General features: G+C 42.6%; 1 protein-coding gene across 2 annotated transcripts; it reads left to right on the top strand.

Moving 5' to 3' along the window:
• Nucleotides 1–2,835: 2,835 nt before the first annotated feature.
• On the top strand, nucleotides 2,836–10,906 carry LOC109896405 (solute carrier organic anion transporter family member 1C1). 2 transcript variants are annotated; one of them, XM_031832012.1, is made up of 16 exons: nucleotides 2,836–3,041; nucleotides 3,391–3,511; nucleotides 4,009–4,159; nucleotides 4,376–4,517; nucleotides 4,831–4,963; nucleotides 5,480–5,607; nucleotides 5,850–5,996; nucleotides 6,229–6,327; nucleotides 6,518–6,751; nucleotides 7,008–7,172; nucleotides 7,701–7,896; nucleotides 8,191–8,353; nucleotides 9,591–9,772; nucleotides 9,885–9,949; nucleotides 10,040–10,157; nucleotides 10,265–10,906. In XM_031832012.1, the coding sequence occupies exons 3-16, from the start codon at nucleotides 4,058–4,060 to the stop codon at nucleotides 10,833–10,835; spliced, it is 2,445 nt and encodes an 814-aa protein (XP_031687872.1). In that variant the 5' UTR covers nucleotides 2,836–3,041; nucleotides 3,391–3,511; nucleotides 4,009–4,057; the 3' UTR covers nucleotides 10,836–10,906. The 2 variants fall into 2 exon arrangements, with proteins under 2 accessions (XP_031687872.1, XP_020346249.2); XM_020490660.2 differs by having other exon boundaries at nucleotides 2,836–3,511.
• Nucleotides 10,907–18,272: the final 7,366 nt, after the last annotated feature.

Raw genomic sequence — 18,272 nt, 5'->3', positions numbered from 1 at the left:
TCTATTTTTTTGCAATTGAAGAATGTTAGTTTGAGAACATATCAGTGGTGATGGAATGTTGTTGGTAGTACTATTTTTTACCTTGTAAAGCCCTGTTTTTAAGCGATCTTGTGAATTAATATAAATAATTATTGTCAACATTGAGAATGCTGTATATACAGTACTGTAGCCAGTGATTAGGACATATACTGTAATGGTGATATTTTGTTGTGCCGTTGTTAACCTTGCATATTCTTGTCATTTTCAATGATTTCCAATGATTTGTAAATTGGCCATTAAACAAGTGTATAACTTCTAGTAAATAATTTATGTGGGGATTGTGCCCTGTTATTTTTCTGATATTTTACTTTAATCTCAACCATTGATATGGCTTCAACAACTGGTGAAAATAAGCAGTAACCAATATCACCAGAAGGCTGCACTGTCTACAGAAAGTATAACATCTTCTTTCCACTGTTATTCTGCTGAACAGTACGATGAAAGGAAAGGAATGAAGGTCAACTAGACATTGAGTCTGCACATGCGTTGTAGTACAAACAACGCAAAATCCACCTAACTGTTAAACCTGTATATTCAATATATATCTTAACCTGCAGTACCTTCCTAACGTCACCCGCTGGCACTTCTATTACCTACAGTATGAAACTTAAACATACAAATGTGTCTCTGCCATGCCATTTGACAAAAGCGTGAAGCAATAGTAAGGTCTCAACACAAAGGGCACTTTCCCTTGGTTGGTGCCCAGGAATGTGTCAGGTTCTTAACTGTTAATCCCTAAAACTCATGTTGGGGCAAAGCTGCTTTCAGGGCGACCTGTCTGCCTGCACCACATGCATGCTGGTTAAACATGCTAATAACACATTCCCCTGACTCAGACTCAGCTGGGTCCACCCATTGGGACACATTTGGCCGAGCTGGTTTTGTAACCAGCAATGTTGCCTTCTTATAGTCCTCTTTGACAGATTACAGTTTTTTCCAACTGCTTACACAAGTTTTCAAAACTGTCTCCTTTTTTTCAAAACTCTACACACAATTCCCAAAACTGCACACACAAAATGCAAAATGCCTCACATCTCCTTCAAAATGTAACACTGCATTCAAAATGCCATAAACATGTCAGAATGAAGCATTTGCATCAAATGACAAACACTGTTTTCATAATAGTACATTTTTGGATATACCATGTAAACACTGTTGTTCTAAATCTTAAGCTCTTTGGTCTTTCATAGGCTTATATCTATATTTCAATACAATGTTCTACAGTGAAAGTAATCTGCTGAGCGGGGTAACAAGTACACTGTAAACACCAATGCAATGTAGAAACAGAAAATATTTATTAGGCCAAACATTACTGTTGTATACAGTAGCATACAACAAAACCATAAACATATGTAAACCAAAAGTATATTCTTTAGAATACAGTAAAGAACACAATTTGTGTGTGTGGGTTCCCGGGGGGTCAGTCCAGGAATTGGTAGGGGGGGAAAATCACCAGTGCTAAGCTACGCTTCATCTCTTCTCCGACCTGAGTCTGGCCACAATACTTCATCCACATCACAGGATACGTTTTTTCTTGCCAAACATTGAGGGAAGTATATCCTAGCATGGCGTATCCAACCTTGGACAGAGGCAACCTCTATGTCCCCACATAGACCATATTTATAATTGCAGTCTCTTGTACAGCTGTAAACAAGCGTCCTCGTCCTCCATGATGTCTTTGCCTTTCCATTCTGTACAGAATTCAAACACAGTATGTGTTCAGCATAGGAACTGTAAACAATGTACAAAAAAATGTAGTACAGCATGATAACCAACCTCATTCATTCAATGCAGTGCAGTAAATGGATGGCTTAGAGTTACAAATGTTTATGCAATACTATGCAGTCGTACGTATTTTACAGTACATTGCTGTAATGCTAAAATAGTCATTAGATAGTTGCATACCTGTTCTCATTTCTGAAGGTTTGAATTCAAATCGACTGTAAATCGACTCAAGTTGGGCTGGACTCTCAGTCCAGCCTCTCTCATGGTCAAACCATGGTTGATCACATGATCAACAAGTTTTGCCCTAATCTCATCAGAGATGGCTCTCATTCCTTCTCTTCTTTGCCCTCGTCCTCTTCCTCTCCCTCCTACTCCTCTTGCTCTCTGTCCATTGTTGGCATCCATTGTTCAAAACAGGTAATCTGACCTTTGACCTATTTATAGGCCTATACTACAGTAAAGCAGTGATTGGTTAGTGATCAGTTAAGCTATTAGTGTTTGCACATGTGAGGAGTGTGTGTGTGACCTGGTGAATAAGTGTAGCATTTTGATTGGTTGTGTTTGGAAAAGGAAAGCAAGTCCCTTCCTGTTAGATTTTTGTGTTTCAGGTAGATAATTGTGTGTAGTGTTTTGAAAAAAGTGTTTTATGCAATTGACAACTGAGTCAAACGCTGAGAAATAGCTTATGGTTTTGGATATTTGGTGTGTAGTTTTGCACTTTGAGTGAGAGGTTTCAAAAATCGTGTGACATGAAAAGATTTTGTATGTAAGCAGTTGGAAAAAACTGTAAATGCTTAACACGTGCAGCTGAGGTTTTGGTGGTGTACAAAACCTGCAGCCTGCACTTACAGGTGTCCCCAAGGACCCTTAGGGGTGCTTGATGTTTGGCACCCAGAAAGGTTGGTTTGAGGAAAGCAGGCTGTTTGAGAAAGGGAGATGCTGTGCAGCCTCTCAAGAGGTAACTAAGTTGATTTGTGTGTGTCGCCCCCCCCCTCTCTCTCTCTCTCTCTCTCTCTCTAGCTCTATCTCCACACTCTCTCCACTTGTTTCTATTTAGGCATGTGTGTGGAATAGAAATGTTCCAGGCCTTTTGTTAGGCCGGTCCTCAGTACCTCCACTGCCACCCGCTCATATAATAGGAGCTCAGGCTCAGGCTCAAGCTCAGGGGGCAGAGAGTAGGAGGGGAAAGGTCTGCCACCATAATCAAGGAGGGAAAGAGGCGGGAGACTGTTTGTCTGGGATACACAGGAGGAGAGAGGAGCCCCAACTCAGGTCAGGTACTTTAACATTTATCTAGTGAGGTTCTGTGTGTGTGTGTGTGTGTGTGTGTGTGTGTGTGTGTGTGTGTGTGTGTGTGTGTGTGTGTGTGTGTGTGTGTGTGTGTGTGTGTGTGTGTGTGTGTGTTTTGGGGGCACTTGATGGATTCTGACTCTGCTATTATGAGACTTCAGGTTGGAGTGCTGAGAATTTGGGAGGGGAGAGAGAATTAGCCAGGCTAAATCTGGGGGGGGATTATCAGAAAACAGAAAAAGTGCTAGTTCCTTTGTCCAGCTATGCTCCCTGATTCACCATCTAACTCATGTACATATTTGCATTGTGTTGGCCTGTGTTTCCTATTGTTACTAGCATTTAAATGAAGCCAGAATCATCTTCGTCATCTCAGAACATGGATTTGATTTCCAGTACCTGACAGTAACTGTGCCGAGGTGTTTGTGAATAGCCACTTTTGGATTCTCATACTCCAGAGGTAAGTTATTAAGTCAGTATTTTCTTACTCATATTACCATGCTCAGTTTGGTGCTAATTACGGTCGTGTAGGCTCTTGATGTGTGTGTAAAGAATCAAAAGTGTTTAGTTGGGTCTACTCTTTATAAAACTATTTGTTGAATGGTTTAAAATCCATTGAAAGCTGCTTTCAATTCATGTTGGCTCTGAACAAGTCTTGACTTAGCTTGTTTTGCCAAGGAAAGTGAAAACGACTGAGGGAAAGTAAAATGGAAAATAAATGGAAAGGAACATGGAAGAACCTCAAAGAACATTGCCTTTTCAAGATCATGTAACATCAAACATAACATCAAAATGCATCTTATATTTCTGCCCTTACAGAAAAACCACATTATTTCACTTGTTGAAAGTCACATGTTATCACATTAACTTCACATAAGATGACGTGATCACATGAAAACATGTTTTTGGAACACTTCACGTGTTCGCGTGTGAAATTCATGTGTTTTTTTGCGTAAGGGTGAGCAAGCTGAGAGGCAGTGGGCTGTCCTGTATCTGACTGGATAGAATGGGTGATCCAGCGGAGGACAGAGGGAAGCTGACCAGCCAACAGGAGCTGTGTGTTTCTGACAAGCATGCCACCAAACGCCCCTGCTGTTCCACACTCAAGGTGCTTAATAATGCTTTAAAATGCACACAAATTAATATACATGCACTCTGTCTACACACAGACAGATGTGCGAAATATATGCACTCACGTCATTCCCATGGGTACACATTGGCACGCACATAAGCATGCACACACACACACGTTGACCAAGAACCATTGGCAAGCACATAGACCCGGAGAAACACACAGTAATGTTCTCTCCTTTGTGTTTGTCAGCTGTTCATCGTGGCCCTGTCATTCGCCTACTTCTCCAAGGTTCTGTCAGGGACCTACATGAAGAGTGCCATCACTCAGATAGAGAGACGCTTTGACCTGTCCAGCTCTCTCATCGGACTCATAGACGGCAGCTTTGAGATGGGTATCAACAATAACATTAAGTTGCTTGAGAATTCATGTAGTAAAAACTAGATCTTCACTACAGACTACAGGGTGGTCCATTTTTGTTGTGATTCAGGCAGTCTGCTCTCAATCCTGTTCCGTTTTGTAGTTGTTCCTATTAATTGATTAACTGGCAGTTTGTCCACACCTCTACTGTCAAACCCCTGACATTGTTTTATGTGCTGCTATGTTGTGGTAGCCTGGAACCCAAACTGTTATGCTATTTTTAGTTGGAAAAAAACAGAGCTTAAATTTGCGTTTCCAGGCTACTGTAGTATTGTGGTTTCTTGCAGGTAACCTGCTGTTCCTGGCTGTGGTCAGCCATTTTGGCGCAAAGCTGCACCGGCCCAGGCTCATTGCTGTGGGCTGTTTCCTCATGGCTGTAGGATCATTCCTCACAGGCCTGCCACACTTCTTCATGGGACGGTAAAACAATTGAAATACTGGTTAAACTTATATCGTCGAGATACTCCTATACGGATGATAGTTTCACTTTAGAAATAAAGAAAGGTTGCTGATTCATCTCGGGTTAACTAAGAACTAAAGTATTGCGTAATTGGTCAGCTGCTTGATTGTGTTATGGAGCTATACATGTTAACAGATTAACAGATTCAGATGAACCTTCTCTCTTTACAAGTCCAAGTCAATGGGCCAAATGTCCCCCCCCCCCCTTCGAAATTGGAAATCTGCGAACACACAAACTAACCAGTAACAACAAAAACACAGAAACTACTGCTGCTCGTTAGCCTAAGCATCCCATTCCTTCCTCACGGGTTCTACGTAATCAGTTGTGTTTACGTAGATCTGTCCACGAAAGATTAGTTGTTGATCAGCGTCTCATCTCAACGAATCACATCTTTGTTACACTTAAACTTGGATCGGTATTCATCACAAGGCCTGTAGAACATGACATGACTACTAACTGGTCTGTCTCTTCTACAGCTACACATTTGACACGGTCATCCAAGGCTCAATGAATGACAGTGTCAGTATAACTCCATGTCTGGACCTTCTAAATCAGACAGACATCCCTGAGATCCAGAGGGAGACACCTTTGGACATCAACACAGGTACCAATCACAGAGAAACATCTTCACCTGTTTGTACCTTACAGCAGGAGTCTCGATTGGCCTGACTTGTCAAAGGCTGAACCAGCATGAGACTTTACTTACAATGCTATTTCTGCAGGCCCTACAGATGCCCTATTGGCTTCATAGGGAACCATGGTGCAGCGTATAAGTTGTACATACGTCATACCTGATAGAGGAGTTATACTGTGCACCTGTGTGTCTCTGTATGATTCCCTCTGTAGACTGTGTGAGGGACTCCAGCTCCCACATGTGGATTTATGTGTTTCTGGGAAACGCTCTGAGGGGGATAGGAGAGACCCCCGTCACCCCACTAGGCATCTCCTACATCGACGACTTCGCTAAAGCTGAAAACTCAGCTTTTTACATTGGTGCGTTAATTTGACTCGCAGCAGAGCAGAAGCCACTGTGTGTGTGTGTGTGTGTGTGTGTGTGTGTGTGTGTTAACCGTAAAATGAGTGTGTGTCATGTATTGTAAATATGTCACGACTAGGTTTCGCATTTATTGAAAGTTCCAGGAATTTTACAACCCTAGTTGTGACATATGTACAGTAACTGAGTAGATCGGGCTGTAGGCCTAACTGTGTGTTTTATGATTGACAGCATGTCTACAGACCATCACACTGCTAGGTCCCATGTTCGGTTTCCTGCTGGGGTCGTTGTGTGCCAGTCTCTATGTAGACATTGGATATGTCGATCTGGGTAAGAGAATCACATACTGTACACATTATTGTGTTAGGGTCCATTCTACTAAGCAATGTATATTAATTTTGGATCCAAATGAATTCAAAACCACTCAAAAATACGAAAATAATTCCCTTTATGTTATTTGTATTCTCAGTATAGTATGTGTATCAGTGCTTATGATAGAGATGTTTCTCACATCTTCCAGAGACTGTGACCATCACTCCCAAGGATGCCCGCTGGGTGGGGGCCTGGTGGCTGGGTTTCCTGGTCTCCTCTGTCATCATGCTCCTGTCAGGCATCCCCTTCTGGTTTCTGCCCCGCTCGCTGCCAAAGCAGGGAGAGGAGAACAAGCTGCCCCCTAGCAGCCCTACTCAGGATGGGACAGAGAACAACAACGCCACCTCACATCAGGCCATGACGCTGGCTGAAATTGCAAAAGGTGGTCCGTCTTTCAGATAGCTTATGAATAGAGCCCAGTCACTCAGGTCAAGTGAACAAGAAAAATTCCTGTCCCTATTTATGTACAGGAAGTAGAATTCTGTGCCTATCTTTTATGATGGACATTTATATTCCAATACAGGAACCATACATTATATACAGGGCCCTCTAACTGTAAATAATAAAGACTCAAAGCATTCACATAACCCAAACCAGAAAAAGTAACTGTGTTGTATGTTTTTCTCGTGTATCTTCAGGTTTCATACCGTCACTGAAGAAGCTGCTGAGCACACCAGCGTACTTTCTGCTTCTGTGTGGCAGCCTTCTGAAGTTCAACTCCTTCATTGGCCTGCTCACGTTCAAAGCCAAGTACATGGAACAGCAGTTTGGCCAATCAGCAGCCAGAGCCAACTTCCTCATTGGTTAGATACTGTAGCTACATGTTTCTCAATCAGCTACCGTCTTTATAAACCAACTGTGGCCCCTCCGTCACGTTTCTTTCTGCTTCGTTTTCATTGTAAAGACAAACTCTGTTGGTTGGATTGGACCTGAGGTTTGGGTCAAAAGGCAGAGAGATAAGGGCTGCGTTTTAGACAGGCAGCCCAAATTATATTTTTTCCACTAATTGGTCTTTTGACCAATCACATCAGATATTTTTCAGATTTGATCTGATTGGTCAAAAGACCAATTAAAAAAAAAAAGATCTGAATTGGGCTGCCTGTCTAAACAAAGCCATAGAAACCTGGACATGCTCCAACTGAAATGTTCCCTCATGTCAGCATTGATGTTGAATGGCATTAAATAAATACAAAATGTTCTCTCTTGTCCCCTGTAGGTTTGTTGTGACTGAGTAGAAAAGAAACTCCAGTACACTGGTGATCTAATGCATCTTTTGATGCAGTATATATTTTTTTCTGGTAACACTATAGATGGAAGTATTACTTTTCCAGGTGTGTTGAACCTGCCTGTGGTTGCCGTGGGGATATTCCTGGGCGGTCTCCTGATGAAGAGGTATAAGCTTGGTGTTGTGTCTGGAGCCCAGCTGTCTTTCGTCACCTCCTTCATGGCCTACCTCCTCCTCCTTCTGCAGTTTGGCACTAAGTGTGACAACGTTCAGGTGGCTGGGCTGACCGTGTCCTACAATGGGTAAATATGACATCTGATTGGTTGGTTGGTTGGTAGGTTGATTCATTCATTCCAATCATTGAGTTAATTCATTTATATAAAAACAAAAAAAGTTTTAATCAGTGGAATATGAGGGAGAGTGAGACCAAAACACACATGGGCTTGTGCCGGGGCTCCCTCTTGTGGGAATATACAGTATGGTTGTTACTGAACCAGGATCCCTGGCTGTTGTGTCACTGTGCCTATGTCATTGATAGTTCATCAACAATTATTTAAACATCATTATGATTGGCATCCATTTTCTCTGTCCCCCAGGACCCCTGGTGTAGTGTACAACGGCAACCTGTGGTCAGAGTGTAACAGAGACTGCTCCTGCTTGGCTGGGGAGTGGGACCCTGTGTGTTCAGACAACGGCATCACGTACACCTCCCCCTGCCTCGCAGGCTGCTCCAGCTCTACAGGATACGGCAAGAACACGGTACAAATACTATTAATGTACTGAGTGTATAAAACCTTCACAGGGATGATGGCCCATGTTGACTCCAATGCTTCCCACAGTTGGGTCAAGTTGGCTATGTCCTTTGTCTTGATGCACACGGGAAACTGTTGAGCGTAAAAAACCCAGCAGTGTGTCAGTTCTTAACAAAAACTGGTGCCCATGGCACCTACTACCATACCCCGTTGAAAGGCACTTAAATATGTTCCCCCTCTGAATGGCACACATACGCAATCCATGTCTCAATTGTCTCAAGGCATACAATATTTTTTTTTACCTGTCTCCTCCCCTTCATCTACACTGATTGAAGTGGATTTAACAATGACATCCATAAAGGATTATAGCTTTCACCTGGATTCACATGGTCAGTATATGTTATGGAAAGAGCATGTTTAATGTTTTGTGCACTCAGTGTAACTCATTGGCATTGAAAAAAGTTATTTTCAACAATTACCTTGGGCCTTGTTGGGGCCTTATCTCCCACCCGGGACGAAGAGGACTAAGTAATTGCTGATTGGCAATCAAGTATTATTTTGATGTACGGAAAAAAAGATGGTATTCAATTCCCATGTAGAGAAAGTTCAACACAAACACAGGATATGGGATAAACATGGTATTAAATCATTACATACTAGGCCCTACTGCCCTGAGACAAGGCTGTAGACTCCTGTGGCTTTGACAGTCGTGTCAAAGAGCAAATACTTTACCAGATCAGAGCATTGGAAGTCCCTCAGGATAACCCTAACCCTTAGACATGGGTTTGGTGAGTCTACAGCACAGGAGGTTGGTGGCACCTAAATTGAGGAGGACGGGCTCCTGGTAATGGCTGGAACGGAATGCCATTCCATTCGCTCCGTTCAAGACGTTATTATGAGCCATCCTCCCCTCAGCTGCCTCCTTCGGTTTACAGCCATGTTTTGTCTATTGTTTGAACTACAAGGTGTAAAATAATTGACAGTGTGTGCTCTTATCTCCACTGAACTATGTTGACACTGTGAAATAGTAGAAAAGTATGTGATATGTGCACTCCCATAATTGCAATAAGAGTACAGCGTCAGTCATCATCTAAGTGTGAAATTGTCAGCAAACTGTAAAGATAATAAATAGGTTATAAAATAGTGAAAAAAACAGCTATATACTGTATATATATATAGAGAGAGAGAGATTATAGACCATAACAGAGAAACTATAACTACTGTATTTGTTGTTGTTCTACAAGGTATTCCACAACTGTAGCTGTGTGTTGTCCTCTGCACCAGAGGGCAGCATGTCAGTAATATTAGGCCAGTGTCCTCGCAGCAGAGAGTGCAGCCGCAGCTTCACTTCCTACATGGCTGTGTCCGTACTCAGCTCCTTTATCAACTCCCTTGGGACCACGCCTGGATACATGGTCATCATACGGTCAGTCACCATGTTCCAATACTTGTGTGACCAACCGGGGTTGGAACCTGGGACACCTGCTGCCACAAGACTGTGTTAGACTGTGTATGTGATGTGTGATGTGTGTTTGTAGGTGCATCAAGCCTGAGCTAAAATCCCTGGCGTTAGGTATCCAAACTTTGGTGATGAGAACCCTAGGTAAGTCTTCATTTTCTCTGTTGTACGTAAAGACCCCTTGATATCATAGAGGTCCTTAATACAGCGTACTGAACTCTGATCTCTTTGTAGGGGGTATTCCAGCACCAGTGTACTTCGGGGCTTTGATTGACTCAACATGTTTGAGGTGGGGGATCAAGAAATGCGGGGGCAGAGGTGCCTGTCGAATGTATGACTCTGATATGTACAGGTAAGTTCATTGTGTGTGTGGGCTCACGCCAATGTGTGCGTGCGTCCAGGTGTGTTTGAATATGAATAATCAGCAGTGTTGTGATGTGTCCTATCCCATCCTTGCAGGGTGATCTTCCTTGGCCTCATCACATGTCTCAGTGGCTCCTCCTACTTTTTCATCATCGCAGTCATTGCCCTGCTGAGGATACAGTTTAGGAAGGAGGGAGACACCACAACGGGACAGCCCCCACACTCATCGCTAGAGATCGAACTTCAGACTCCCCCAAAAACCACTGAACCCCTCAACACACCGAAGGAAATTGAGGTGCACACCCCTAAAGAGGGAGAAAGAGAGGGAGAGCCGGAACAGGATAACTCCCTCCAAACTCAAAAAGACACAGAGGTGGAGGAGGAACTATCCAACACCCAAGTAGAGAGAACGAGTGACCTCAGTCTAACTCGCAGCCAGAAAGAGGAGGTGGAAGAGGTGTTCAGTAGAAGAGAGGAGGATGTTACTCCAGATGCCATCCCTCCTGCTCCTGTGAGCAAGGAAGAAGAGAAGCCTTCTGATCAGGCCAACGAGCAGGCGGATGGAGAGGTCATAGTGATTCACACCCACAGAGAGAAAGACAACCCACACAACCTCTTGGCTGAGATGAACCACACAGAGGTAGAGGTAGAGGGCCTTCAGGGCTAGCCAGTCAGCCTGCCTGCTCTTCAAGTCAATTGTATTTAAATTCATGTTCATTAAAGATTTGTACTCAAGAATTTAAATGTGCCATTTACTTAAAATTATACATTTTCACTGTCTGCAACCCTTAAGAAGCAGGGTGAGTCTGGGTCTCCCTTTTACTGGGCAAACACAACTTGCATATAATCATAGACCAGGCCGAAACGTTAACCTTGCTTGAATAAAACAATGCATTTTGATTAATGTATTTGGTTGCACCTCAGCCTTGGTTGAGCACCCTCCATTCTTTGGGCAAATAATACTGTAATAAATAAAAATGTAATAAGTAAATTATTAAAAGCATTAAAATTGCAATTGGGATGTTTCCCACTTATTTACACAACCTACTCCACACTTGCAAAGTGAAAGTTTTATAGACATTTTCTGAAATGAATTAAGTAGTAAACAGAAGAAAAGCAGAATTGAAGCCAATTATAATGCAAATAATTTAATGGTCTATGGATCAATGCCATTTCTGAAAGTCTGATGAATAATTCATATTGTTACTCCTCTTCATTGTGGCAGGAGCAGCAGCACACTGCCCTCCAATTGTTTTTATTTTATTAATTTTTTAATTTTAAATTGTCGGGTGGGAAGAAGCCTGGTCTGCCTCTGTGTTAGGGGTGACAACAACAATCCTGATAGGCATCTGTCAGAGTGCTCTCTATCAGTGCTACTCACCTGGACAGGGGGGACTGGTAGGGTGGCTGGAAGCAGCTCTGCACCTCGTCCGCCACAAAGGCACAGACAGAGCTCATTAAAAAAGGCAGTGCGTGGAGAAGGACTGACTGATTCTCCCGAGGATCGACCGCACAGAGTCAAAAGCAGCAGCCTGGGAGAAAGGGATTTGAGAGGAAGGGGCCTTCAACATAGTGGAGAGCTTCCCCCCTCTGGCCGCCACTGTGCACATGGCCATCCTGCTTAGGAGGATAGGGTGCTCTGAATGGCCTTCCTCTGGCTGAAGCCACAGCGCCAGGAGGAGCCTGGGCACCACTTCCACCACCACTTGTGATGGGCTGAGCTAGGTTGATACCGGCTCATTGGACAGCTCGCACGGAATGCTCGTCACAGCTTTCTCCACAATGCTGTGGACCTTAGGGTCGCTGAAATCAACAAAAAGGAGGAGACAAAGCTAAACGACGTGCAATGTGCACAGAGGACACTGCCCTAGTCTTTTTCTGCATAGCTCCAGATGTGTAGATGAATGGAGCAAGCCGTTTGCAGGGCAGTACATGGAACACATGTCAGCTGGAGAGGTGGGGTGCATGGAGCGGTGGAGCTTGCAGAAAGCCTCGTGCTCTAAATCCATCATTATTAGGCAAGTGTTTACTTCCCAGGCCTGCCGTAGGAAACAGGAAGTCCCATTAGTATAATTTCACAACAGATCTGTTATACTGTAATAACTAGTTGTTGAAAAGCTAGAAAAGAGCTCACTGGCTTGTAGTATGTCTCTAACTCTCATTCTCTTACCAGCCGAGCGAGGTCGTTCACCTCCTCCAGGGTTTCCTTCCACACCCTTTAAATAAAACACAGAGAAATTCAACTTTCCTGACAATCTATTGTTCTGTTGTTTATTTTGGCAAAGAGGGTGAGTGCTGACGTGGCTCCCTAAGGGATTTTTTGCCCTGAGACACCAGCCAGTCGCTCCGTGGTGACATGGGGCGGGACCTGACCTTGACTCAGTATCAACAGATAGTGAACCATGAGCTTCTTTTGCAAGATGAGGTAAGGTGTGAGAACGTGCCACGAAATAACATATAATGTGCTTTCAGAAGGGCCTCTCACAACATTTCACAACTGCTCATGCCTCACAATTTGCAAGTGATATTTAGAACTCTTATGTCACGACTACTGCCGAAGTCGATGCCTCTCCTTGTTCCGGCGGTGCTCGGCAGTCGACGTCACCGGTCTTCTAGCCATCATTGATCCATTTATCATTTTCCATTGGTTTTGTCTTGTCTTCCTACAGACCTGGTTCCAATCCCATTCATTACATGTTGTGTATTTAACCCTCTGTTTCCCCTCATGTCCTTGTCAGAGATTGTTTGTTTGTATATTTGTGTATTATGTATTGGTGCGCGACCGGTTCTTGTACCCACTTTTATTTTATCTTGTATTTTTGATTATGAAGTTTTGTCAAGTCTATTAAACGATTCAATTTATACCAAGTTCGATTCTCCTGCGCCTGACTTCCCTGCCACCTACACACATGACATTACATCTTATGACCACCTTCTCTAAACTGCCTTGAAATAAAACTTGTTTTGGGATGAATCGATCTCTTTTTTCTGTTGTTCCTGTTTTTGTGGGATGAATCTTACCTGTTTCTTATAATATGTTGCCTCCCAGCAGGCCTGCAGAGTCTGAAAATAAAGGCTGCTTCTACAGAATTCCTTTGAAGAGAATAAAAATAATGATGCTTTATTAGGCACATTATGCACAGGCATTTACAGCATGCTAAAAATCAATATCTCCTAAGATGACCTTAATGGGACCATCCGGAATGCTCCCACCCCTATTCATGGTTAGATGGAGAAGAAATGCAGCACTATAGATATACGGGACGCTCTAGAGATAACAGGAATGACTTAAAGATGCAAATTATCAATGACTGTGGAGTTATCCAATATGCTACACTGGGAATTGAGTTGTAGGCGATGTTTGGCGCAAAATATAATGTTTACATTCTATTATTATGGAATGTGTAGAACCTGTATAAATGGGTTTGCTCCTATGTCTTTTTTCGTGAAAGATTAAGCTCTTTGTCGTAACGTGACTTATTCATTAAATGTGAAGACTGTTATATTATCAAATCAGTTCTCGGTGTAATTATTCTGTGATTAAACTAATCACAGAGTTTTTTATAGAGTTACAATTTCCTGAATTTAATTCTTCAGATATTTTATTATCTTATCGATTACAGTATTATTACCTCATCAGTCTCATTCTTGAATATCGCGAACCCTTGGATATCTGCACGAACCCTGACATAAATCAGCGATAAACAAATTGGCTTAATTATTTATTTACTAACTTACTAATCAATCACAGAATTACATAAACACACACACAGTAGCTCATACATTGGTTACTAACATGACACAAAGAAAAGTCCCTAGTAGACGAAACTGATGGCTTAGTAGACAAAGGAAAGGGGTGGGGACAGCTCAAGAGTGGGAAATTCAGAGTGGATACTACACTCATGGAAATGCTAATACTTTGAACATGAACAACCGCTCATTTGAAAAGAAAATGCAATTTACATATTTACGAGTGTATGTCTTTGTTGTCCCTCTCTGTGATTGCCGGTCCGTCTGCTGAATAGTCAGTAAACAGAAAGTCTCTGGTTTGTCCACCAGAGATCAAAGTCTTTCGTAGTTGTAGCTTGTTATCATGGCGGGCTGTATCACCGCCAACCAACTGACTGCACCGCCCTCAACCGTAAGGCTCTCCAGAGGGTAGTGAGGTCTGCACAACGCATCACCGGGGGCAAACTACCTGCCCTCCAGGACACCTACACCACCCGATGCTACAGGAAGGCCATAAAGATCATCAAGGACATCAACCACCCGAGCCACTGCCTGTTCACCCCGATGTCATCCAGAAGGCGAGGTCAGTACAGGTGCATCAAAGCTGGGACCGAGAGACTGAAAAACAGCTTCTATCTCAAGGCCATCAGACTGTTAAACAGCCACCACTAACATTGAGTGGCTGCTGCCAACACACTGTCAATGACACTGACTCAACTCCAGCCACTTTAATAATGGGAATTGATGGGAAATGATGTAAATATATCACTAGCCCCTTTAAACAATGCTACCTTATATAATGTTACTTACCCTACATTATTCATCTCATATGCATACGTATATACTGTACTCTATATCATCGACTGCATCCTTATGTAATACATGTATCACTAGCCACTTTAACTATGCCACTTTGTTTACATACTCATCTCATATGTTATACTGTACTCGATATCATCTACTGTATCTTGCCTATGCTGCTCTGTACCATCACTCATTCATATATCCTTATGTACATATTCTTTATCCCCTTACACTGTGTATAAGACAGTAGTTTTTTGGAATTGTTAGTTAGATTACTTGTTTGTTATTACTGCATTGTCGGAACTAGAAGCACAAGCATTTCGCTACACTCGCATTAACATCTGCTAACCATGTGTATGTGACAAATAAAATTTGATTTGATTTGATTTGATTTGAGTCCCATTCGGTCGTTCGACCGATTGCGTTTACCAGACTAATGTACTTAAACAGCTGCAGCCTGAATAATTGGTCTTTAGTTTGTAGATTTCTTAGCCATTTCAACGTGGGAACTCCCATCCCTGCATTTTAGTAGAAAAGGGGGCGTTCCATGACGCTGTGTAATGTCTGTGATCACGAGGGCGTGGCCACTGATTGATCCTAAGTTACTATGAAAAACAATTCTCACTTAATAGACTAAGATCACATTGTTAACGTTCCTAAAGTATTCCTATACTCAATAATTTATTTTATACAACATTCAGATACAAACCCCATAATTGAGAAGTGTATACAAACAAAGAAACAGTAATGTGTGTCTCCTGTCCCTCATGAGGTCACCAAATGAAACAAACTCGACATGACTGTTCCTTAAGTGTCAACAGACCACTCCAACTGCTTGGAATACAGGGATACTGTTCAATTATTCAGCCTTTTGATGTCCAAGTGTCGCTCTGTGTCCACAGTCACATTCCAATCTCGATACTACAGAGCCCAGAAGCAGAGTATTTTACAAATGCCATAAAGCAGCCCCTTCCACCTCTGGGGGAGAGAGAGGGCGCTGTAGATAGTACCCACTGTAACCTGATCCTTCAGATCTTCAGAGCAGAGTTATGACATGAGTATATGAGGAAGTTGGAGCCCGTTCCGATTCATGACTGTAATGAACACAATGGGAGACAGAGAGCTGGTTTCAAGCGCAGGGCGCAGCAGGTGTTTATTTGTAAAGGACCTCAAGAGGAGGCAGGTAGCTGGGTCCAGGGGCAGGCAGGAGGTGTCGTGGAAATTTCCTCTATTTACCAAATCATGAGCGCAAACCACACACACAAGTCAGAGTTAGTTATCAAAGTCCATCTTTAATTATATGAGCTCTATCACAACCCTGTGACTCTCAAATCAATTCATTGTTTATCAATGAATTCTCTGAGAGCCCCCTCTACATTGCAACTGAGATCCTTTAATAGCAAAGAACACACATAGTCAGACAGCATAGACATAATAAATCGTTCAGCTTTGTCTCCTTACTCAAACTCAAACCCAGAACCATAAACCAATCCTCCATATCAACAGGCATATATCAAATTGTCATTTAGATACAACCAATTCTAAATACAACCAATCCTGAACAAGCTCACGGGGAGCATAGAATGATTCCAGACACTGCCATCCTCCTCTCCCCGATGGGAAAAGTAGGGAGTGACTGGCACACAGACACAGTGGAGCAAAAGATATGTTTACACATGATGACACCTTGACCTCTCCCCTCTCTGCAGCCCATGCAACTTAGTCTTGACATAGAACAGATAACTGCCAATGGCACCCACTATAGTACATATCATGAAAATAAAACATCTTATCTATGTTACCCACCAATTCTGATTATTCCCCAACAGAGGTCATACACAGGGGGTCCAAAAAGGCAATAGTACAGGCAGGGAAAAGGCTAGTAATGTCATCTGGGAAATCAGGCAATAGCTTGATTACAGGAAATCCAATAGGTTAAAGTACAGACAGGGATTAGGCAAAAGGCGGCGTTAGTGAGGCAGGCAAAAACTATCATACACGGGAGGTTTAAATTACGGGAACAACCAGAGCTCTGAATAGAAATGTGTCACAAAACAAACAATAGCTCACAATGATGGGGTGCAAAGAACTGAACTAAATAGTGTGTGATAATGACATACAGGTGTGTGAGCAAGTGATCACAAAACCTTCTTTAATTATGAAGAAATGTCTTCTTAACTGCCATTAACAAAGTTACTATTCCTCAATAAAGGTCTTGGAAATATTCTTAAGGTTTTTCCTAAGTATCTTCCTGATAAAAAAGTTAAGAAGAAATGGGATTCTTGAAAATAATACTTTAGGATTCCTTCTTGAAAATGTCCTTAACTTTAGGACAGCTAAACCCTTGTCTTGAGACGAATGGATACTTTTGTAAACATTGAACATTTTCTTGCACCACAGACACAGTTGGCTACCGGATATTTAAATACAGCAAGAAAACAAATTAAACGTGCATTATCTAGCTAGTGTTAGGGTTGCGTCAAATCGAATCTGGTATCAAAACAAGTATGACACTGAGTCACTGATTGTATACTATGTAGTTTTATTTGCTAAGCAATCAATGGTAAATGCAATTTTCGTATATACGGGTTCGCTGTAACACCACGCAGGGCAGTACAGAGAACTAGCCAACACACTAATATTTTTTTCTAAAATACTCTGACAAAAGTAGTTCCTGCTTCTGAGCTGGCCTGTCACAGAGTAGAGACTGGTTTAAACTCACCCAGCCTATCGTTGGCGCACAGGCTGGTCCCAGCCCCCCAGGCGCTCCAGTTGATAGATGTAACTGTTGCTGTGTAGAATATCTATGCGCTCATACTCTTGATACAGTTATCACACATCTGGCTCCTGTTATCTAACAAAAGACCGTTTGTTCTCGCAACACTATGTTCTGTATGTGCCCCCAACAATTCATGATAACTGCCTACACCCAAGGCCAGCCACAGCCTTTCCGCTAGTCACACCATATGTTGCAAAATGTTACTTCTAACACACACAGACACCCTCATGATAGGCCAAGCATATTTTCAAACCTCACACTAGCTAGTAATCAACAATATATTACAATATTCTAGAAGTGTTAAATAGCTTGCGTTATCTCGTCAATTTGCAAAGAAGAACTTGGCTAACGTTGTTAGCTATGTTGTTGGCTAGCTACGGTAGCTATAGCTACCTAACTTACCGGTTGCGCAGTCCCTCTAAAACCATCTCTGCTATCATTGACGACGCCTTCTCCTCCAGCTGGACCACATTAACGGTCTCTCAGCTCCCTTCTTCTTAGCAGCCGACTTGATGTGGGACCACTTCTTTTTTACGGCGTCCCTGTCTTTTGCCATTCCCCCGACGGCAGAGACAGACTCGGCCACTCTCGCCCATCTCTCGCCCATCTTTTTGATGTTTGCATTGACCCCGCAGATATCAAGTCTCCCCAACAGCAACCTTTTCCTTGCTGCTATTTCCTCCACCATCACTTCAAGCTCTTGTTTGCTGAAGTTTTTACCGCACTTTCCTTGGTTATCCATTTTTGATTTTGATGTACAGTAGCTAACGTTAGTCTGGCTACAATGTGTGA

The sequence above is a fragment of the Oncorhynchus kisutch genome, linkage group LG9 (genome assembly GCF_002021735.2).
Source record: "Oncorhynchus kisutch isolate 150728-3 linkage group LG9, Okis_V2, whole genome shotgun sequence".
Lineage (NCBI taxonomy): Eukaryota > Metazoa > Chordata > Actinopteri > Salmoniformes > Salmonidae > Oncorhynchus > Oncorhynchus kisutch.
The sequence above is the reverse complement of the archived record's forward strand: the minus strand, read 5'-3'. Positions and strand labels throughout refer to the sequence as shown.

What these genes read in the sequence shown, in the direction of transcription:
- LOC109896405 (XM_031832012.1), top strand. Translation starts at nt 4,058, where the DNA reads ATGGGTGATCCAGCGGAGGACAGAGGGAAGCTGACCAGCCAACAGGAG. An exon ending in CCTGCTGTTCCACACTCAAG is followed by an intron (nt 4,160 to 4,375) that starts GTGCTTAATAAT and finishes TGTGTTTGTCAG; the next exon opens with CTGTTCATCGTGGCCCTGTC. An exon ending in CCACACTTCTTCATGGGACG is followed by an intron (nt 4,964 to 5,479) that starts GTAAAACAATTG and finishes TCTCTTCTACAG; the next exon opens with CTACACATTTGACACGGTCA.